At 45.8% G+C, this 23,940-nt stretch overlaps 1 protein-coding gene across 1 annotated transcript in view; it reads left to right on the top strand.

The window, feature by feature from the left end:
• kcnh3 (potassium voltage-gated channel, subfamily H (eag-related), member 3) overlaps window positions 1-23,940 on the top strand; it is a 115,272-nt gene that overhangs the window by 82,213 nt on the left and 9,119 nt on the right. Inside the window, exons 8-11 of the mRNA XM_080019366.1 lie at window positions 8,226-8,618; window positions 10,069-10,268; window positions 10,351-10,600; window positions 20,001-20,215. Of these exons, the coding sequence (XP_079875492.1) occupies window positions 8,226-8,618; window positions 10,069-10,268; window positions 10,351-10,600; window positions 20,001-20,215 (1,058 nt within the window). The remainder of the gene's footprint in view (window positions 1-8,225; window positions 8,619-10,068; window positions 10,269-10,350; window positions 10,601-20,000; window positions 20,216-23,940) is intronic.

Raw genomic sequence — 23,940 nt, 5'->3', positions numbered from 1 at the left:
TCAACATGAGTGGAAGATGGAATAATATGCACTAGAGGAGAAGGAAGGAGGCCATTGGAAGGAAGGAGGGCTAGTGTAGTTCATGCATGCTGGGCACAGGCTGTGCTGGGCCGCTGGTTATATAAGGACCGGTGCAACTGAGGTTAACACACACCTGCGATAAGTATCAAGAGACGCAACTCTGATCGTAAAAACATATTCTCGTAAAGACTCTTTATTTTTGTGTGCTGAGGTCGTCTGAGGGTGAGCAAACGAGTCAGCCCTTCAAACATCAACTCTTCAGAGCCCAACCTGCCAGGGGATTCATACACCACCGTCTTTTCCTTCAGGAGACGCACCATTGTGAATTGTTTATCTAGTGTTGAATTTAGTGTTTTAATAGGAAAAAAGAAAAGAGAGGAGGGGCAGGAGGAGGACGATCGAGGGGAAGAGGGGAGGGGAGGAGAGGAGGAAAGAAGGTAGGAGAGGAGGAGAGGGGAGGAGATTAGAGGAGATGAGAGGAGGAGAGAGAGGGGGTGGCGGGCAGGAGAAGAGAGAAGTGGAAGGGAGAGGAGGAACAAAGAGAGGAGGAGGAGAGGGGAGAAGAGAAGAGAGGAGAAGAGGAGAGGGGAGCAGAAGAGAGGAGAAGAGATGGATGGACAGGAGAAGAGGAAAGAAGAGGAGAGCCGAGCAGAGCGAGGATCACGGACAGAGGACGACACTTCAGCACCACGGACAGAGCCAGAGAGTCTGAAGGGAAACGCTGCCTAACGACAACGCTGGTGCTTTGGGAACCACAGTGATCGTAGTTTGAAGATTGGCCTGCTTTAGTTTCCTGTTTTATACCCGATTTTGACAACTGACTTGGCTGAAAAGCCCGGTGTACATTATTATTCCCAGAGTCATTAATTACAATATTCTTTTAAAAAGAGTGGCAGACAAATTAGTAATAATTCAAAACAGAAATGTTGATAAGTAGACCAAGCCTGCATTCCCAAGCGTCATGAGGAAACGATCTGGCCCCTCAGCATATTGTTTGCAAGACAGACATCATTTCGCAAGTGAGTTTGTTTCATTAAATGAAACAGAAATAAAGGTGCTCTCATAATGTTTTCACAAATTTGATTATTTTAAATGCTCAATTGTAGAGATTTCATATCTCTGCATGCGCTGTACCAGAGGGATACTTTAAAACACTTATTTGCCCTGTTGCGATGCAGTACACCAACCATTGTACTAGAAATCTGGCACAGAATTGGCCACAGAGACACACTGAACAGAGCCCAAGGAGCGATCCAGGCACTGGCTTTCTTCATGCATAATACTAATTATTATATTAATAGTTCCATACATATCAACAATGCACACACAGAGACCCACATTTCAAGCTATTGTTTGCTTTATTTCCTTATAAATTAGGTATTTTAATGATTAACTCAACGATTCATGTTTAGATTTTGAAGGTGTGCTGCCTCTGTGTGCCGGCTTGTGTGTGTATGTGCTAGGAAACTTTTTGGTGTTTTTTGAAAGGTGACCCCTAAAAAAAGTTAAAACGTCTTGCCACCCCGTCATTCCGACTTGTGCTGACTAATAAATCGTATTCTCAGCGTCATCGTGATATGAACACATCAATAAACACACTGCAAAAGACTGCATGAAACACGATGAATAAGGAAAATAATCGTAATCATTAAATAAAATTATATATATATATATATATATACAGTATATACATATATATGCGTGCGAAAGAACGACACCATCCACAACCGATTACTAGTGAACCGGTTCTCTGTTAGAAGGTTCAATGGTTAGCACCGTCACCTGTGTGGTGTTTGCATGTTCTCCCCTTGTTTGTGTGGGTTTTCTCCGGATCCTCCGTCCCCATCAAAAAAAGGCGTGTATGTTAGGGGTTAATACACCTGACAGTGCCCCTAACCAAAGAGCTGGAACAGTTACCCAGCAACTGCACTGCAGCTGCCTACTGCTCCTAGGTATAGGATGGGTCAAATGCAGAGAACTTATTTCCCCAAGAGGGATTAATAAGTAAGCTTGGAAGTGGTGCTGCGTTCACAGGGCTTGGGAAACTGTAATTCATGTTGTTTTCCCCCAGATATTTTTTTATTTCAAGAGATGTTTTTGTTGAGTTTATAAGAAATTATTATAAAGGGAGAAGGGGAAATGAAACTTTAATTTCTTAAAGATATCCTGTAATGTCTTATTTCAGTGAATGTGCTGTTTAATTGGTTGGCCATTCATGTGCAATATTTTCAATAAAAGCATGTTTGAAATCATTTATTTAATTTCTTTATTCAGTGGGCCGTAAGAATTATAATTTGTGCCGCTTTGGTTTTTGATATATTTATCACTATATTTCATAAGCTGTTATGTAACTTTCCACCCCATCATCATCATCCATATTGCTCGAAAATAGTCTTCTTCGTTTGTGCTACGTTTGTGCTTAGGATGACCAAACTTTGATTTGTGTGGGACAGTCCCGCATTTTGATCAATTGTCCCGCAACCACAGAGAATGTCGCACATTTTGACATTTTGATCAATTGAAGCTTGTACTGTAAATGTATACATTTCTATCACATTGACAATAATTCCCATGCATGCTGCGCACAACAGTCATCGCTGCAGCAGCTTTTGTGACAGCAAAGTGTCTCCACTTGTGAGAGTGAGTTGCTATGGTTAGAGGGACACACACACAGACGCGTCTCTTTCTGTCTGTCTCTCTTATGGAAAATGAAGCCTACTGAAAGTTTTTCCATTGTGCGTCTGAATAATTTAGCTGAGTGATTTTTCTCTGAATAAGATATTACATTTTTTTAAACACATTTTCCTTTTTTGTGCATGTTCAGAAAATCATCTGGTGACCCCCGAAAATGATTTGGCGATCCCCGGGGAGTCGGGACTCATAGTTTGAGAACTCCTGGTCAAGGAGACAAGAGTGTAAGAGACCTTCTACGAGCTAGGAGACATTGAATGAGTCGAGGTAGGAGCGAGGATACAGTCTAGGACACAGTCTAAGAGATATTAGACAGACTTAGAGGTAGGGGCTATCTAGGGAACAGTCTTGGCACTGGTAGAGTGAACGAGGCAGTCTAGGGGCTTAGGAACTGAAAAATTGTAGAAGTTACAGTGAGTAAAAAAATGTTTAATGTGAAAATCGTAAAGAAATGCTTGTATCTCAAAAGTTTTTCCTTGGATTACATTTTCAGTAAGTTACGTTTCCACGAAATAAGAAAAATGTTGTGCTATTACTGTGGGTAATTGCATTGCAGGGCTTCTATTTTTCCGATACCATGCTGGATTCGGAAAAGTAGGGTGGACCACGGATTTTAAATATAAATCTAACAGATCTACTGACATCTAGCTGGTAAGAAAATAGTTTGGTTATTTCTAAATACTACACAGTGAACGACACAGTAAATCTCATGTCGTTCATTTTAGAACGAGACGAGTGACCTGTCAGTTAACCAAGACCAACTGAATATTTCAAAGTTGTTCGGTTTTTCACTAATATCTGCTCTGTATGTGGATCGATTTCGAGAGCCATGTTTCTAGGTTATGCTGAAGTATGTCTTCCAGATAGTTTTAGCCGGGTTGGACATATTTCGGCGTCAGACGTACTGGCTCGTCAGTCTTAAAATCGCTCAAACTTTGGTCGGTTTTTCACTAATATCTGCTCTGTATGTGGATCGATTTGGAGGAAACTTCAATCACCAGGTCGTTGTGACAGTGCGGTTCAAACAATACATAAACTCTATGCCTGTGTTATGCCGAAGTTGGCTTTTCAAAATTCTGGGAATCTTTCCTCTTACAATAACAATAAGGGGCTGCCGAACAATGCGGGCTGGAACCCTAATAATAATAATAATAATAATAATAATAATAATAATAATAATAATCATGATAAATATAAATGCAGGCAGCAATACACAGGGTCCAGGTTAGTTGGTGTGACGTGCGCGACGGGGTGACGCATGTGACATAATGATATTCAAGGCGTATTTGCAGTGCTGTCGATTTTATTCAGGGTGGAGGGCTGAGTTTTTCACAATGCGCTCTAAGCCACCATCAGAAGCTTTATGTGGGCCAGATTTGTAGGAGGAGTTATGGTAAACGGGTAGGAGAGAAATTCAAGTAGAGGGAAAAGCATGACAACTAGTGAAAAGTCAGTGTTTTATTGGACAGTTGGTCGAAATTGTTGGACAGAACAACAAAAGGCCAAAACAAGGATAGTTTTAAGAAGGTTGCTCTTTTCAGATCTTTCACTTTTGGACCTTATAACCAGACAACATTTCCCAGAACGCAAATGGCGGGGATCTCGCAGCCATTTGCGTGCTGGGAATCTGTGTTTTCCGGGGACACACCGCCAGCCCACTCATTAATATCATTATGTCATTCTCATTTACCATAACAACGCAGAGATGATATGTTTCCACGGAGAAGTGAAATTTCCTGCTTCTGGTGTTAATTTGTGCGTGTTTCTCTCAAAAAGGTCTCACGAAAGTGATGTCGGCTCTTCTTCTCCGTGTCCCTTTGAGCCTGTGTCTTCGACGCAACATTTGTTTTTACCATGCAAAGACCGAGTGCAGTCCGCGTAAATCTATAACCTTATTTTTATCATAAGTGGTTTCACATTCTGACTTGACATCACTTGGAATATGGAAGGATTATCTTTATCTGCACGTGTGCATCAAAGGATCCATAAGATCGCCGTTTAATGCTCTGGGTAAAAACTTGATACTACTAAACTAATAAATTGAGAGATTGAAAAAAAACCCTGAGGTACATACCATTTGGGGAAAATATCATGCGTTTTGAATGTCCGATAGCCCACCACTAACATTTTAGTCACATCTCTTTAACTTTCAAAGATCGATTTACAAAGCTACAAAGCGGGTTGTTTTTCTGGGATACTTTGGTTCATCATAAAAACAAGCATGCGTTTTGCTTATGGGATGGGTTTCAACTCCAAACTCTGGAACAACAGCCAGTGAAAGCATTGATGCAAATCCATCACCAAGCCCACACGATGCGCCCCAGACGACACGAAAGCAAGCTTTCTTTGGTGACAAACTATTAAGTATTTAGTGATCCTTGAACTGTTGTTTGTTTTATTGAATGGTTTCGTCAACATTTAAACTTTCGTAATATGAAAAAAAATGAAAAACACACACACACAATAATAACTTTTGCGTTGATTTGCGGGACTTGTTTGCTGACTTGTTCCAAGATGCTGTCACGGTTTTGATGGAGTCTTTCCTCCTCACTATTGTCCCTTAGTTAAAGTTTGTCATTTTCTTTAATCAATTATTTTACTATTGTTTAATTTATTAAATAAGCATGATAAAATAAGTCTCACTTATTAGAAAGAAGTTTGTCAGTTTGTGTTCTTTAGGAATTGAAGACAGTGGTAAAAATGTATCAGTCCAATTCTTATGAGACTTATCAATTACAGTTAATTTGGTTTATTTACTGTTCTCCCTGCTGGAACTATTGCTCAGTAAATAAAAGTCCTTTAATATGGTAATTTATTCGTTGAATAAACCACATAACGCTCCATAAATTGATCCCTTTTTAACGAGTGCAATTTCAATTTCTAAAGTGGTTATAACACCACACTGGTATGAAGCGATGAATTGCATAACCTTACAGCTTTGACAGCCGTGGAATTGGGCGTTAATGTCGAAGGTGTGTTGCATCCCAACATACGACGGGCATATATGCTTGTCTGTTCAAGCGGCCCAGGTTATTTTAACGACTGCTTCCAACAGTCCCTCCTCTTGGAGGTCCATGTCAGTCACAGTGTCTGGGACGGACACCCCTGACACGGTACAATCTCCATGTTCTTCCCACATGTGATACCTACACAGTGCTACCCTGGTGCCCGGTCGCGGCGGTCTTTACTGTGTGGGATTGGGCATCTTAGACTGATTCAATCTGGTTCTTCCAGAGACTGAGCTTCATTGCTGTCGTTGTTGTCAGCGACGGTGCATTCTGGCAATTCAAATGTCCTTTCCTTTCAATGGCTACAGCCATCTTTATGACTTTGACATGGATTTCACCAACTTGAAAAAAGACAGCGGTAGTATTTGTAGTGAGCATTGAGAGGAGTAGGGCCTCAATAACGATTAATTATATTCTTTGTAGAAATGGGAAAATACAAGGAAGCCATTTGACGACAATGTATAACGTACAGTTGTTTGTGGTGGGAGGGCGGCAACGTCCTTCAACGTCAGTTTTAGTTCTGAACTTGGGGTTACAGGAATATACCGCGTTCCGAATTATTATGCAAATGATATTTTTCTCAGATTTTCCTCAATAGTCGATGCAAATGACAGTCGGTATAATTTTCAAGTCATCAACCGTTAGGGTATAATTTGAATGTTATTGAACAAACCTCCCAATGATAACAGTATTTTTTTCAAAAATAAAAAACTCAAAATGCACTGTTCCAAATTATTTTCAAAACATTTTAAAGGTTGTAAAGAACTGAAAATGGTCATTTGTTGAATTTGCAGCATTAGGAGGTCATGTTTACTGAAATCAAAAGCTATTTCAATCAAAAACATCTTAACAGGCCAAGTTACATGTTAACATAGGACTCCTTCTTTGATATCACCTTCGCAATTCTTGCCTCCATTTTTGTGGAATTTGTGAGTTTTTGGAGAGTTTCTGCTTGAATTTCTTTGCAGGATGCAAACTGCCTCCCTCGTAAATCTTTTGCTTGAGGATGCTCCAAAGGTTTTCAATAGGGTTGAGGTCAGGGGAGGATGGGGGCCACACCATGAGTTTCTCTCCTTTTATGCCCATAGCAGCCAATGACACAGAGGTATTCTTTGCAGCATGAGATGGTGCATTGTCATGCATGAAGATGATTTTGCTACGTAAGGCACGGTTCTTCTTTTTGTACCATGGAAGAAAGTGGTCAGTCAGAAGCTCTATATACTTTGCCGAGGTCATTTTCACACCTTCAGGGACCCTAAAGGGGCCTACCAGTTCTCTCCTCATCGTCGTTTCTGCTTGTGAGCATTGCTTAGGGGGGGCCCAATAGTAGGTTTATGCACAACTGCAAGCCTCTGAGGATCCTACACCTTGAGGTTCGTGGGACTCCAGAGGCACCAGCAGCTTCAAATACCTGTTTGCTGCTTTGTAACAGCATTTTAGCAGCTGCTCTCTTAATCCCATGAATTTGTCTGGCAGAAACCCTCCTCATTATGCCTTCATCTGCACGAACCCGTCTGTACTCTGAATCAGCCACAAATCTCTTCACAGTACGATGATCACGCTTAAGTTTTTGTGAAACATACTGACACTTGTCAGTGACCAGTCGGAGGTCTGCAGTGCTATTACGTGACTGTTGCGGAAATGAGAAACATTGCATTTTTTACTAACTTCTCTGACAAAAATGGACCGATTTAGATCAAACTTGGAGGACGGCATGTCGGAACTGCCCTGAATCCAAATTTTATTCATGTCCGTGGGTACGTCCGTTCCAAAACATCCACAGACTACTGATGTCAATTTTTCATTAACATAAACATTAGGGGTCTCCACCCTCTTCAGGGGGCTGGACCCCTAATCATAATAATAGTCATTTTTGCAATAATAGTCAGTGTTTGCAGCTGACAACACGCTTAAAAGGAAGTTACTGAGGTGTGTAATGATTCTATGCTCATACTTTTCCTACCCAAAACAGAGCTCTATTAGCAGCCAGGTTGACTGCACCGTCAGGCTGCTCTGGACCTTCTGCACTGACACACAAACACAAACACACAACACACACCCACCCACACACACACACACACACACACACACACACACACACACACACACACACACACACATAAATGCTAACACATACTGTACACACGCATACAAATGCACACACACACTTCCCTGCAGATGCTGTAGATATCTGAATGGACATACCCAAAGTGTATAATTTATGAATGTTTCTCTTGCCGTCTCTCTTTGCTGTTTCTTCTCCCGCTTCCCCCCCTCCCTCTCCCTCTCTATCTCTCTCTCTATTACTCTCCATTCATTAAGCCTTCCTTCTCAATGTGTCTGTGTATTCCTTCTTCTTTTCTTACATTCTTTGCCCCCTTCACTTGCCTCTTCCTCTCTGGCCTGACAGCCGTGGAATTCACAAGACAGTCATCATTTTGCTGAGAAATTACCCTCTTTCCCTGCCTCTCTCTCTCTTTTTTTCTCACTTTCTGCCTCCCTCAGGTTGGCTCCATGAGCTTGCCAAGCGTCTGGGCACTCCGTACTTCCTGTCTCCGACGACGACGCTGGCCCCTGACTCGCTGCCCTCCATGGCCGTCTCCAGCCTCCCGGCCAACAGCAACCAGTGGAATGCGTCCCGGTCAGAGGTGTCCGGGTGGGACTCCTGGAACGCCAGCCAGTGGAACGGGAGCGCGGCGGGGGGCCCGGCCTGGGCGGGCACCGGGATCGGAGCGAGCGGGGGCCCCGGGGTGCTGGTCGGGGGCCCGTCGATGCGCAGCAGCTACGTGACGTCACTCTACTTCGCCCTGAGCAGCCTGACCAGCGTGGGCTTTGGCAACGTCTCGGCCAACACTGACTCGGAGAAGATCTTCTCCATCTGCACCATGCTCATAGGGGGTGAGATGCCCTCTCGTTTTACTTTTTACTCTCCCTAATTATCTCTCTCAATCTGTGTCTCCTCTTTCTTCATTTCGCTCGGTTGTATGTGTGTTAGTGTTTCCTCCTCGGGCGTGCACCCCTCTACCTTCCTTTCAGTCTTTAAATACTTAATTACTACAAACTATCAACTCCCTTCAACTCATTAGCTGGTACCGGCGGGATGTCGCCGCGAATTCCGTCCTTACAGTCAGTGGCAGAGAGGGGCGTGAGCGTGCCCGCGCCCAAACCGTAAACATATCGGGACACACGCGTGCAGGTTTGCAACTCCCACTGAACAATCAAGCGTTTACCCTCTGTTTATTTCTGTTGAAGGCCTCCATTTTACAACGAGACTTACAGCATACACTGTCAGGTTTTATTGCTTCAAAGGGTTTTGTGAAATAAAATTAGATAGGTAATAACTTCAATATTGTAGAATAATGTCTTTTACTTGCGTATCACGAATCTGGGAGTGGGTGGTGCGCTTCTCATGTATTATGCAAATGCAATTTAGGGAGGAAATTGGTGGTGGTTCTTAAGACAGGAAGATGAAAATAAGGCTGTGAACTCTAAATGTTCTGTTCACAACTTGGCTTAACGGTCTGGGCAGCCTGCTTGGCTGTCTTTTTTGTTGTTGTCGCAGGAAATGACGAAGAGAGACTGTCTGTTCTCATTCAAAATTCTAGTAACTATTTAGCTCCACTTTAGAGCTTCCCCGAATGCGTTGAAGTGCGGTGTCTTGGGGGGGGGGGTGAAAGAAGAGAGGGAGAGAGAGACCTAAAGAGATGGAGGGGATGAGAGGAGGGGAAGCTTTTAAAGGGCTTCGGTCAGAGCGATGCAGGGGTTTATGGTCAGAGGGTGCGATGGAGCGTTGGGTGTCTCACACCTTAGTGCACATTAAGTGGGCTGTATGACGCCACACACACACACACACACACACACAAGGTAGCGTGGGAGGTGGAATATACAACATATACAAGCACACACACACTCATTCGATTCAGAGACATACATTCCAGCAAAAAAGCATAAAACATACTTACACACACTCCAAACACACTTGCTACCCCGATGAAAGCGAATGTGGAAACGAAAGAGCTCAACAGAGCACAAACCACAAAAAAAAAATCAAGGCACAAAGATGACGGAGGAGGGCAGAAAGATAGAGGAAAGGGAAAAGGGAGCGAGCGCATTTCTCCACGGTCAATCAATCTCACTTAATAGTGTCTTCATTGCTGCTTAAGGCCCTGAGTTGGATTAGTGGTTAAATGTCCTTTTTTAAGTGTCGACGGGAGATAAATGACCGCCTTGTTGGATGGAACAGTGGATTAGTCCCTTAGCCTCAGATGTCCTTGCTGCTCAAACAAAACTATAAACCTATTTAGTGGTACGTTAAATAATAAGCACCGTACATTTTCTCGTCCGGCAGCACTGATGCACGCCGTGGTGTTCGGTAACGTGACGGCCATCATCCAGAGGATGTACTCACGCCGCTCGCTGTACCACACCCGCACCAAGGATCTGAAAGACTTCATCAGGGTCCACCGGCTCCCCAAGGCCCTGGAGCAGCGCATGCTGGAGTGCTTCCAGACCACCTGGTCGGTCAACAACGGGATAGACGTGAGCGAGGTAGGGAGACGTTGGACTCATCTATGATCCAAACCTGTATCATTTCCCAGTTCCCAAGAAGTCATTTCCTTTTCCCTCTCAGCTGCTGAAGGACTTTCCGGACGAGCTGCGGGCCGATATCGCCATGCACCTCAACAAGGAGCTACTCCAGCTGCCGCTGTTTGAGTCGGCCAGCAGGGGGTGCCTGCGCTCGCTCTCGCTCATCATCAAGACGTCCTTCTGCGCGCCGGGGGAGTTCCTCATCCGCCAGGGAGACGCCCTTCAGGCCATCTACTTTGTCTGCTCCGGCTCCATGGAGGTTCTGAAGGACAACACTGTGCTGGCCATCTTGGGTAGGTTCCAGGCAGCGTGGTGGAGCTTACATGCAGGTTATAAACTGTATATTCACCTACCAGCTTCATATCCATTGAAATAATGGTTGTTGCTTTTTTTGATTTGGTGCAATACTAAATTCCCCTACAAATGTCCACCATGAATTCAGCATGTTTTACTGTGAGAAACAATCTCTCAGTTCTGTTCATCAGTCAAATGCAGCACCTTTTCCATTGTTATATTCAATTTTGATTTTCACTCTTTATCAATTTTTTACAAAAGTACCTGCAGTTATAAAAAAAAATACATTATCCGCTACCATAGGAGCTCCCTCCAAAAAAAAAAGTCTAATACATTTGTAATAAGTAAACTGCATCACTTCCCAATTCATTTAAATTGTATTCATTTTACTGCACCGGAGTAAATGGATAACAACGAAAAGTGGACTTGGGTCCTCCCAACGGTGCAAATAGGCAAACAATAGGCAAGAAGGAAAAGTGCACAGCACAATGTGTGAGAAGGATGGCCATAAAAACCTGAATAAAAAAAAAAATACTGTGATAAAAATACAGGCCTCACCTCCTAATGATACTTTGATGATTTTGTTTGAACTTTGCGAGGCCTTTGCCATTACGAACAGCAATTACAGCAACAATCACAGAGATCCGGTATTTCTCCCGAGATCAATAGAATGTTATCATTCATTAATTCTAGGTAAACATTTCAGGACAAAAAAAAACCCAACTCGTCATGTGTATCTTCAATAGCGTACCGATCTAATTGAATATGGCGGAGGAGAAGCGACCTGGGTAGCGCATTAAATAGGAGGTGGAGTAAAACAGTGTCAAATCCATTACCGTCTTTTATTCAAATAATGGAGGCACAGATGAGGGGGGAAATATGATACTGAAATGGGCCTTAAAATAACTTTCATGGAAGAAAATGTGATTCCGTGAAAATTAGATTGTTATATTATGGGGTCATTATACAGTGAAATACATTAGGAAGAGATTAGGAGAGGAAGCAGCAAGAGAGGTTTATTTCTTTTAAACCAGCGGCAGTAACAGGTCTAAATTGGGGATCATTTGGGCCCGCGATGAAGGCAGGAATATGCACACAATGGAGAGTCGTATACGAGTCCACAGAATGTGTGTCACATAATACATGATAGGGGGATAAATGGCGGGAGCAGGACAACGCAAAAGAGAAAAATAGGGAAGAGAAATTGAGAGGGAGGACAGAGAGAGAATCTTTCAGGGTTTTGGTTTTTTGGGGGGTTTTTTTAATGCGACGACTGCAGTAAAGCTAATTTCACAGTGCTGAGTTTCCAACCAACCTGTGGATCGGCTTGGTCAGGATTCAAGTGGAAATTAGGCTAAGTACATCTGAGAAGAAGGACGGGAGCGAAGAATGAGAGAAGGATGAAAGGGAGGAGATGCGGGAGGGGGAGGGAGGGAGAGACGGAGGAAAGAAGGAAGGAAGGAAGGAAATAAGGAAGGAAGGTAGGGGTGGGGGAAAGAAGGAAGGAGGGAGGGAAGAAAGGAAGGGAGCGAGGAAGGAAGGAAGGAAGGATGGAAGAGGGAAGGAAGGAAGGACGAGGGGGACAATGGAAGAAAGGAAGGGAGGGAGGGGGGAAGGAAGGAAGGAAGGAAGGGCTGGAGGAAAGAAGGAAGGAAAGCAAGAAGGGCTGGACGGAGGGAGGACGGTGGGAGGAAAGACAGAAGGAAGGGAGTGAGGAACGGAAGCATGAAGGAAATAAGGAAGGAAGGTAGGGGCAGAGGAAAGAAGGGAGGAAGGAAGGAAGAAAGGAAGGAAGGAAAGAAAGACTGAAGGCAGGGAGATGTGCGTTTCTTGGCGAGGAGAGAGCTCATGTGAAGAAGTATTGATTCCGTTTGACTTTCCTTGACAGAGCCACAGCTGATTGAGAGAGAGAGAGAGAGAGAGAGAGAGAGAGAGAGAGAGAGAGTCACGGAGGGAGAGTCACACATTGCCACAGTTGTTGAGCCTTTGAGCCGCACAGAATTATTCTCCCCCTCCTGGTGAGGAAGGAGGCTGTATGGGGCTTTATGGTCTGGCAGCCTCATACCGGCACCGCTGCTGGAATAATGCAGAGTGAATTCCTCCTGCTGGATCCTACTGTAGCTTCCTGGGTGAGAAGCAGATTAGTCTCCGGTTTGGCGAAGTCTCTCGTGCAAAGCCTGAACGACCCGCGGTATATTTCATTCCATGACCCTCCCGCTGCCCCTGCCCCCCGCGCGCGCGCACACACACACACACACACACACACACACCGCCCCGCAATATTCCCAGACCATTTGTCCACACATTTGGGGGAGAATAGTAATAAGTGTGTATGTATAATGTACTGTATGTATGATGCAAAACAGGAGTTAGTTTGATTCATGGCATGTGCTGAATACTTGAGTCCGGAATGAGGAACAGGATACAACATCGCATCTCTCTCTCTCTCTCTCTCTCTCTCTCTCTCTCTCCCTCTCCCTCTCTCGGCGGTGAAGAGGCTGTGCGCATGCACACGCGTGCATGTAGGCGTGTGCACGTACGCCGGCACGAAAGGTAATGGTGCAATCATTTGTCCTTAACAAAAGCGAGCTCTGGGGGTGTGATGGAGTGGAGATGTGTTCCAGTGGAGCCTAAACATGGAGGTTGATTCCCAGACACAGTGGGCGGGTGGAGAACGGAGACCGCAGAGTCAGACAGCGGGCGGGTCGCGACATCTCAGCGCTTCACCGCTGATTGAACCGCGTATATATGTATGTATATACTGTATTTATGAACACAATGAGGGGCTTTATTCATTTCTGTGACGTTTAAATCAATCACAAAGCCGCCATTTGTAGTCTGACGCTGTTCCACCTTTTCTGCCCCGTCGCTCATCACCTGTCGTCGTAGGAGTTTTCCCTCCTCCATCTGTGGACACTGAGTACAAGCCTAAATTTGCAGAGCTGAAAAGGTTGACCCCACCTGTGAAATCCTTCCACATTTAATTTAGAAAAGCACCAACATGCTTTGGATGGATGGATGGATGGATGGATGGACAGATGGATGGATGGATGGATGGACAAACGGACAGATGGATGGATGGATGGATGGATGGATGGATGGATGGATGGACGGATGGATGGATGGATGGATGGATGGATGGACAGATAGATGGAGAGATGGATGGACAGATGGAGACGCAGATAAAAAGACAAACAGCTGAAAGGATGAATTCGCGATTAGACAGAGGAATGAGTACTTAAAGTGCAAATCCGTATAAGAATCTTATTTTTTTTTAATTACCATATTTGATACTTGATTTAGCTGACACTTAAGAGAGAAACAGCCATTCAATAATATATTCACGGTATATATCTTATATATCTTGCCCCTCCGAATGCAGTTTCCATCGTTGGTGGCGGGGTGCGCCTTTCCCGGCAAAAATAAATTTGGCCTGCGCACAAAGTTGAGCTGTCGATACGGATTCACCAAAAAGAACAGCACCCTCGGATTAAAAACTATCCCCACCGCCTCAAGTGACCAAGAAAACAAGAACAAGCAAAGCAAACAAGTGGAACTCCGGGACTTGTAGATTAATCCCACCCATCGCAGACGATGTGAGGGATTACCACTTTAAAAGTTCATCGTGGCGTCGCTTTGAGTCAGAATATTCACCCACCCGACCACGGATACACGCCGCCCATAAGATTTGCGTATTAAAATACCTGACCTTGCCTCTAAAGACACGAGCCTCAGCGCCTTAATAAACAATGATACATCCAAACAGATTGACATGCGTCGCGTCAACGCCGACGGAGATCAATCAGGGAACGGTAGATATTTCAGACACAAATAAAGATTAGGCTACGGCCAGAAAAGATGCGGCTTTCCCCTCCCTGATCCCTGTCAGCGACGGTGTTTGACTGATGAGTCCTGTCTCTTGGTGTCACGGTCAGAAGAAAACTTACAGGTTTTAGGTCCCCTGGGGCGGCCAGACCGGCCAAAGTTTTTTAAATCTGTGGAAAATTGCAAAGTGGTTTTTTTTTTGTGTTCTGGCTACCGGGGTTCCTATTGATTTTTTGAGACAACTAGATGATATAGATAGATAGATAGATAAGCCGTGGAGATAACACATACAGCAATACCAAAGGACTTATTTGGCATTTCGCCTGATAACCACATGTGACACTCAGCGATCGTCCGGACAATATCGATTTCACACAAACACACACAGACACTGAGCGACACGGCCAGGGCCGCACCCCTGTCAACAATTTATGGGCTTTTAGCCGCCTGTCTCGCAGCCCAATCTGCTTGAACGACTCGCCAACACTCAGCCAGCAAACAGCATCGAGCCTCTCGGAGGTGTGTGTCCGTGTGTGTGTGTGTGTGTGTGTTTGTGTTAGTGTGCCCGTGCAAGTGAGACACACCGAGAAAGAGAGAGAGAGAGAGAGAGAGAGAGAGAGTGGGAGATTAATTAATTGGGCGTGTGCATTTATCTGTATGGCAATAATAGATGTGCGCCTCCCTTTCCCTAAAGGTCAAGAGGTATTCGATTGATGGCCTGTACCTGTATATACAGCTGTGTGTGAGGCTATGTGTCTGTCCGTCCCGGATTTATCTTCAAATGCCAGGCCCAAAGCCCAGATATTAGATCTGCACCACATGTGTGCGCACACACAGACAAACACACACACACACACACACGCACACACGCACAAACACACACACACACACGTGCACACACACACGCACACACACACACACACACACATCAATGGGAAAAGTGAAAGTACTGATGTGGTGGAATTATTAATAATTGATAGATATTGCATTATTAAAGCACCTCCACTATTAATGTTGAAGGGTGTGTGGAGCTAAGGCGTAGCAGAGGCAGTACACTCCTCATGCGGCACGGTCCACCTTGACCTTCTCAAGTCATTACAGCAGTCTGTCCAAAAACAAATGGCAGCCGCGGTGTTATTGGGCCGGGTTTCGAGCTCTGCGGCGGCCGCTGCTCGGCCCAAAAAGTCACCCTTGCGCCCTCCCCAGATATTACTGGATGGTTGTTTCGCTGAATCAGACCCACTACACCTCCAGGGGGGTTCGGCGGTGAGTTTCAGGTTCCCAGAACTGGCTGGAGTGCCGGCGATTGGTGGATTGAATTCAATCAGAGTGCACCACACACACACACACACACACACGTGCACACACACACACACACACACACACACACACACACACACACACACACACACACACACACACACACACACACACACTCACTCTACTACTCATCACAACTATCCTTAGTGAGCTGTGATGAGCTTGAAACCCTCCATTGGATAGAAGAGTAGAGCCCAACAGGTGGATGCACATTAAGCAGGCAGGAAACAAGCAGGCAGTAGGGCGGGAGGGCGTGGCTGCTTCAAAAGGCCGGCCCATTAAGGGCGTGGAAGCGTGCGGTGGCGTCGTGTTCTCCGCAGAACTTGCTCGGCGGGCTCTGCATCATTATGCACCGATCCTGAAGCGCTGAAAGTCTCACTCCTGCAGCCTCTCACACAGGTACCAAGCAGCAGCGACATCTTGTTCTCAATCAAACGGAACATTCATTTGCATGCGCTCGTTCAGTTAAACGATTCATTTTGCGATTCCGTTTTTTATGAAGCCGCGAGTCTTTCAACAAAGACAGAAGGTAATCAAATACCAGCAGTCTGGCATTTTATCAATTAAGGTGAATTCATTCAATGATTAATAATGTATTTGTTGTAATTTACGACATGACTCGCGTTGTAATTACGCAGGGAGCTCGGCTCTCAGCTTGTCCAAAAGATGTGTTTCTGTGATTTACGGTGAAAGGTGTCCCTGCTCCCCCCCGAAAATACAATGGGAGCTCATTCACGGAGGACAATGGGTGGGACGGAGGGATGGAGGGGGCACAGAAGAGGATCTGAAGAGAGAGCGAGAGAGAGAGAGAGAGAGAGAGAGAGAGAGAGAGAGGGAGAGACTTTTTTTTTTTTTTACTTTTATGGTTCCTTTATTTTTAGTAAGTCATGTCACAGCAGCAGCAACTTGATCACGAAGGAACCAAAAAACACACCAAAAACCAGAGACAAATCAGTCAGCTGTTAAATAGTCAGCAAGAGTACAGACATCCCTCTTCAGAGATAACTGGGTACACAGGGATCTGTTGGTTTCTTCACTAGGTTTGAGACAGCTGTTCACTATAGGGACAGCTCCCTTTGTAGCCCAGACTTCCTCCTTTGTACAGTTTACCTCCTTGGAGAGAGAGAGAGAGAGAGAGAGAGAGAGAGAGGGAGAGAGAGAGAGAGAGAGAGAGAGGGACAGAGAGAGAGAGAGAGAGAGAGAGAGAGAGAGAGAGAGAGAGAGAGAGAGAGAGAGAGGGAGAGATTTTTTTTTGATTTTTAAAGCATCTTTATTTTAACATTTTCTCTAGTTCACAGTTACAGACAATACAACGAACACACTTGGTTCACTAACAGAGTCCTACACGTTAAAAACAGACTGGAAGCACAGGTCGTCCTCCACCAGGGAACAGATGCCGTCGTTAAAACACCACAGCTTGATGAAGACGTCCAGACTCTTCATCAGTCTGTGAAAGTTAAAATCAATCAAGACTCTGGCCCTGACCAACGCTACAAACACTCTTCCTAAAACACTCTCCTTTCCCCTCAGTTTGTTCCTCCTCGTGAGGTAGATGGCCATCTTCGCTTCCCCTACTAGAAAATTAAGCAGTCGCCATTTCTCTGCGTTGGCCCTGTAGTATCTAGCCCCAAAAATAAAACAGTTTCTGGACCACTCTTCCTTAAAGAGCTTAAAACTTTCCTTTAAAAGACTAAAAAGCTCTAAAAGTCTGTCGCACTCTGCAAAACAGTGAAACACGGACTCTGGCAGTTTGCAGAATGGACATTCATTTGCGACCGTGGGATTAAAAACAGAAACAAAGCTGTTGACAGCTATGGCTCCATGTAGGACCCTCCATTGGAGGTCCCCCGTCCTTTTCTTGGAGGGAGCTTTGTAAAAACTCCTCCAACACGGCTCCTCCTGTCCCCCCATCTGGAGCCGTCCCCTCCAGACAGTGTCCTGCCGCCCCTCCAGTCCCTTCCTATTTAAAACAACCACACACTCTTTGTAAAAAGCCTTCCCGCTGGCTGTGTGCAGGTCCAGTTCTGCATAACGTGCCCTGTGCAGCAGCTTCCCGGAGGACCCCTCCAGGTTGGGGGTCAGGGTCATCTCCGGGAAGGGATCCTCCGAGTTTGGCTCCTCCGCGCCTTCGCCGTACTCCTTCAGCAGGGCCAGCTCCTCCTCCGTGAGCGTCTCCCTCCACCTCTTGAGCACCAGGTGTACGATCCTGGTGGACCTCACCCCCAGCCGCTCCGCCATGGCCTCGCCGTCCTGCAGGTCGCTCCCCGCCGCCGCCACCACCTGCCTCAGGGTCAGGACCCCCGCCTCCCTCAGGATGCTCCTCAGTCCTGGAGTGGCCCCGTCCTGCACATCCAGCCTGGCTCCTCCGATCACCGGCTCCTCCAGGAGCCAGTGGAGGGAATCTGCGGCCTCCCTTTTCCTGTTCTTAAATAACCCCCATGCTTTAAAAAGCTCCTGATAAAACCGGGGTAAGCCCGACTTGTTTAGAAGACTCGTGTCCATTAAAAACAACGAGAGAGGGAGAGAGAGAGAGAGAGAGAGAGAAAAGATCACAGCTACCACAGGAAAATCACAGGTTAATAATGAGGGTTAGGGTTATCCTGGACCAAGAGGGAGGGAGAGAGGGGGGGAGGGGGAGAGAGAGAGAGGTGGGGGGAGGGAAAGAGAGGGGGGGGGTGGGAGTGAAGATGCTGCCATGTGAAGTAAATAATATTTGAGGACGAGAAACCAGGGAAAAGGGATGGGGGGTGGGGGGACTAGGAGACATACTGATATTGCTCTCCTCCCTCCCCCTCTCTCTCCCAGCTCTGTTCGTCAGGCAGCCCTCTTTCTTTCTGCCCCGACCCCCCCCCCCCCCCCCCCCCCCCCCCCGCCACCTCTCCGACCCCCTCTGTTTTGATCAGCTCCAGCCGCAGCCTTTGTACTGTTTCTTTCTTTCTTTGATAGTCATTTTTTATTATTTATTTTGATGATTCATAAAACCGGTCCTTTCAAACTATCCTACCTTTATGTAGAAAATAGCAAAAGGTTGAAAAAAAAATACCAAATGATAATAAGTATACAAATACAAGGTGACAAAATACAATTTATTGTTGTTTTAACACATCTAATATGAAACAAGCCCACTTCATAAAAATTATATATATATATATATATATATATATATATATATATAAATTCACTTCATAAAAATTATATAAATATATATATATACATATACTGTATATATACATATATATATATATATAATTTTTATGAAGTAAAAAAAAATATATATATATATATTAAAAGTTCTTTATATCAACGTTTTAGATTAAATGGTAAGGTACAGTCAGCCAATCATCTGCCATCTCTCAGTCAATCAAATATCTCCTCGTTGTGTGTCTGCGTCGGTCTTCACGTTGTTGTCGTTGTTGCTGTGTGTGTGACAGGGTGAGTGAAAGCCTCCTGGAGCTCGTACCTCACAGCGCCGGCTGCTCGCTGATATGTTGACAGATAGTTCCCTCTGCATTATATATAGAGTCAAACCTCCTTCCAGCGAGCCCTCTGAAAACGAACCCTCTCAAAGAAAGACCCGTGACAGACGGACGGACGGTTCGTCTGTGGTTTCCATGACGCGTGTGTTTGGTCGGTGAGGGAACATCGAGGATAAAAAGCCGTCTCTCCATTCGAAATCGATAACGATGCTCACGTGCTGGACTGGCGGCGTCATCTCCCCTCGCTCGTATGACGATATAACTCACGTAAGAGTTATATCGTCATACCAGCCGGGGAGATGACGCTCCATTTCAAATGGAGAGACGGCTTTTTATGTTTTTTACTTAAGATTGAAGCTGAATTCGCATGCGGGGCCACGTCCAGCCTTCCACCTGGCCCGGCTTCTGATGAAATGACTCAGAGCCGGCTCCCCTTCATCTCCCTCCGTCTGACGGCTCGGCGCCGCTGATATTCTGTGTGTTAATTTGGACCTCGCTGGCCTCTTTGATGCCGATGCCCTTTCTCTTTAGTAGAGATAGCGCGGAGGAAAAAAAATGCACACGCTGCAGGTTACCGCTTCAAAGACACCTGAGTGTGTGTATGTGTGTGTGTAAGTGTGTGTGTGTGTGTGTGTGTGGTTCTGAACTTATATGCCAAAGTCTGCCTGTTGCAATCCCGTGTTTCTTGCACAGGTTTTCATGGCTTTGTTTGCTGTGTGTTTGTTTACTTTTTTTTTTTTATGTCTAACGCCCTGCATTACCACCCCACCACCACCAGGGAAGGGGGACCTGATCGGCTCCGACTCCCTGACCAAGGAGCAGGTGATCAAGACCAACGCCAACGTCAAGGCGCTGACCTACTGCGACCTGCAGTACATCAGCCTCAAGGGCCTGCGCGAGGTGCTGCGGCTCTACCCCGAATACGCCCAGAAGTTCATCAGCGAGATACAGCATGACCTCACCTACAACCTCCGCGAGGGCCACGGCGCCGACGTGAGTAGCTTTGTTTACGCAGCCCTTAATCACAATACAGTCTCGAAGGCCTTCACAAACACCACATTTCACATTGAAATCAACGGCATTCCCTAGTCTGAAGGAAAAACTCCCAGAAAACCCCTTGGGAAAAAAATGCAGAAACCTTGAGAAGGGGCCACGGAAGGAGGAACCCCCCTTCCAGCATGACCAGGCTGCAGTGGATGCCGAGTGGGGAGCGTTAATAATATAATATGACAAATCATAGGTGATTGTATTTCTATACTATGCAATGTTAAAGCTAGACATTGTGAGAATATTTGCCGGTGCAGAGCGCCGCAGGGAAGCGGCCCTCATCGGGTCCCATCCAGGTCGGTCTGAGCAGTATCCTCCGCATCTGGAAACAGCTTCCTTACGCCCGCGGCAGACTGACCCTTCCTCTCAGAGCAGGAGAGGGGACAAGGAGAGGGCGAGGTAGAACACAGTGGCCTAATATCCAGACATCAGATCTGTTATGTAGGACTAGATGTTAATATGCCTTAATTGCACACGTGAGACATCCGTTTTCTTCCTCCGGAGCATACAGGAAGTGGAGTACAGATGGAGGACAGCGGAGGCCAGGACTGCGGCACGTCACTCCCCCGCCTGTCTGGGCTTCTCTCCACTCCCCCTCTCCCCTCTTACCACCTGGTAGAGATGGAGAGGGAGCTTAGTCCCCCAGTAGCTAGCAGATATTTAGAAGAACCCCGTCATGTAGCGGTGCCAGAGGGTGGAGCCTTTTACCTCTCGGAATCGCTTAAAGACCAGCATGTTGTGAGCGTATGGCTCGAGATGGTACATAAGGTACCACTCAGTCAGCAAGACAGGAAGGTGCGAGGCCGTGTGGTATTTAAGCAGCAAAACCTTGAATCGCATCTGAGGTACTCTGAGGAGCCAGTGCGAGGGTTGCCAGTATAGGGGTAATATGGTCAAACTTTACAGTCCTCATCAAGATTCTTGCCGCAGTGTTTTGTACTTACTGGAGGCTTTTAGTACGAGACATGTGAAGGCCAGAGAGCAACACATTACCATAATCTAAGTCGGATGTTACAAATGCATGGACTGTGGTCTCCGCATCGCTCAAGGATAGAATGGGCCGTATCTGAAAAAATACCCGTTCTGGTAATGTCCTTAATATGCAGTTGAAAATAGAGGGTGGGGTCAAATATAACTCCTCACTTTTTTTGCAGTTACTTTGGGTTATAGTAAAATACATGTAAAATAAAAACACACCGTCTTTGTTCGTTTTACGAACGGGGCACGGGTACTAGGAGACCGCGGGCGCTATTTGGCGGAGGTGGAGATGAGCGATTCAAGATTCAAGATTCATTCATACATACGTTCATACATATGTGCAGTGAAATGTCATTGCAACGCAACCGGGGATTACGTAAATAAGCTCTAAAAATACTAAAATGTGCGTCATCGACATGGACGTGCTCGCGCAGGCGAGCGCAGGGGGCGGTGCCACAATCACGATTCTGGGTTCTATAATTATATAATGGTATTAATTGTCTGTGTTGTATTAAATATACATTTAAATCACTCTAAATGAAACCAGCGGAGCGACACAGAAAGCCACCCTGTGGCCCCACTGGCCCCTCACTGCTTTGGACCAGGGATGTTGACGACAGTTTCACCACAAAATGTAAGGTTATTTTTACCAGAAAGGCCTATTTATTCTCAAAACTTCCCAACAGAGCGTGTCTGCGCTTTTTCACAGCAGCCCTCTACGGCCGTAAACGATTGCACTGAAAAGAGGAATATTGAATATAAATGAACTTTTAGTATAACTATTTTAGGAATTATGCATGAGGGATATTTTTTAAATTAACATTTCTTCTAAATCTCACATACCCCCACCCCAGCAGTACTCCAAATTACTCCTAGGGGTACGCATACCCCCATTTGAGAAACACTTGATTTATACCATCTGCTTTAGTGCCTGTTCCTGTCTCACTATAGGAAGGATTTGATTGGGGTTGAGGCCAGGGGGGGTCCAAAAAAATATTTGCACCGGGGCCTACCAGGGCCTCTCACCATCGTGTACTGACGCTGTTGTTGGGTGAGCAGCGCTGCCGTATCAAATAAAGTTTTAGGATTGTTTTTATGAAGAGAAATTAACCTGGAAACGAAAAGAGAAGGTTTGTAGTTCTGCAGACTGTGGCCCCATGCCTAAGGGAACACCTCAAGCTTAGTCCCACGCCACTGACGCTCAGGTTTCCTACAGGATGGTTTAAGTGCTCGGGCCCCATCGGCGAACCAAGGTGTTGCTTTCCTAACGCGCCATTTCATTCTTCGTGGTGCCACTGTGCCTAAAGCCTTAAATGTGTTTGCGAGGTTATCAATGGGACCGTCGTTATATGGAAAGGAAGCAACGGCTGTGGTCAATTGGTCAGAAAGCTCGGTAGTAGTGACGGCGCTAAAGTTGACGCTGGCAGTGAATTAAGATTAGTGGGAGATACAGGATTAGAGATATAGGGGAGAACAGCTATGGCAGAGGTATCAATGCCCCAGGTTGGTACAAGGTAATATAGGCAATATAGGCAAAGGTAATACCACCTTTCTTGAAAAAGGAGAAGAAGAATCTTTTTTGGTGACACGGCACACCACACTACAACACATGCATATATATACACACGCACATGCTTTTTTGGCTTGTCCTTCCTCCGGGGAACCAGCCAGGAGCAGTGGGCAGCATTCGTCGACGCGCCCGGGGACCTGATACCAGGTGTCCATTGCTGGTCAGACTATGGTGATGTGTGCATGTTTTTGGTGGGGGTCCTTGCTGAAGTTAGGTTGAGGAAACCCCATGTGAGCACGGGGAGAACATGCAAAGTCCACACAGAAAGGCTTCTGTTTGGGCGATAACCCGCCGGAGCACGGTGCCAACAGCGTCCCAGGCGGGAATCGAACCCAGGACCTTCTTGCTGTGAGGCAGCAGAAGCTTCCTTTAGTGGTGGGAAATCATTTGGCTTTAACCAAGTCTCACATAGACCCCATCATATGGAGATTTTGGTCTCTAATGAAATCATTAACTAGCAATGCTTCGGAGGGGAGTGATCTGATAGTCATTAGACCAATTCTCATTAAAGGAGGCTGATCGATGCCCTTCATCCCCATTCCCTCCATGGTATTAATTAAAAAGTAAGATTGCAGCACCAGGAATTGATAGTGTGGGTGTCTGGTGGGAAATGCCGGGTATTCCACAAACACTCTGAATAGGAGAGAAAACCGTCCAAGGAGTATGACCGACTGAACGCTTTAAAGTGTTACCGCCAGGCTCTCACCTCACCTGTGTTCCATCTCACTCTAGAGGGAGATGTCATACTTGACTCAGACTTTTATCTATGTTCCGATGGCGCCTTCCCCATTAGGGTGAAGCCTTAGCGCATCATGTGGCCCCCGGAAGAAGGGCCATTTACCTACAAACGGGAGTCCCTGATTTCTGCAGAGTGTGTAAGCTTATCTGAGAGCGTTGCTCTTTTTATTTAATGCATACATCTATGCCCTGCATACACACATATGTGACCATATATACTTGACTCTTGAAATGGTTTCCAATTCCAAGCGATTCTTATCGGGCGCCTCCTGGGACACCTTCCGACGCTTTGGATCCCGAATAGAATGTGACTAGGTTCAGGCTCAGTTTCACTGCTGCGCCAGCCCGAGGAGGCGCTCACCTTGAGAGGCCAAAATCACCACGC

The sequence above is a fragment of the Zeus faber genome (genome assembly GCF_960531495.2).
Source record: "Zeus faber genome assembly, chromosome: 18".
NCBI lineage: Eukaryota > Metazoa > Chordata > Actinopteri > Zeiformes > Zeidae > Zeus > Zeus faber.
This window is presented reverse-complemented; position numbering and strand designations above follow the sequence as displayed.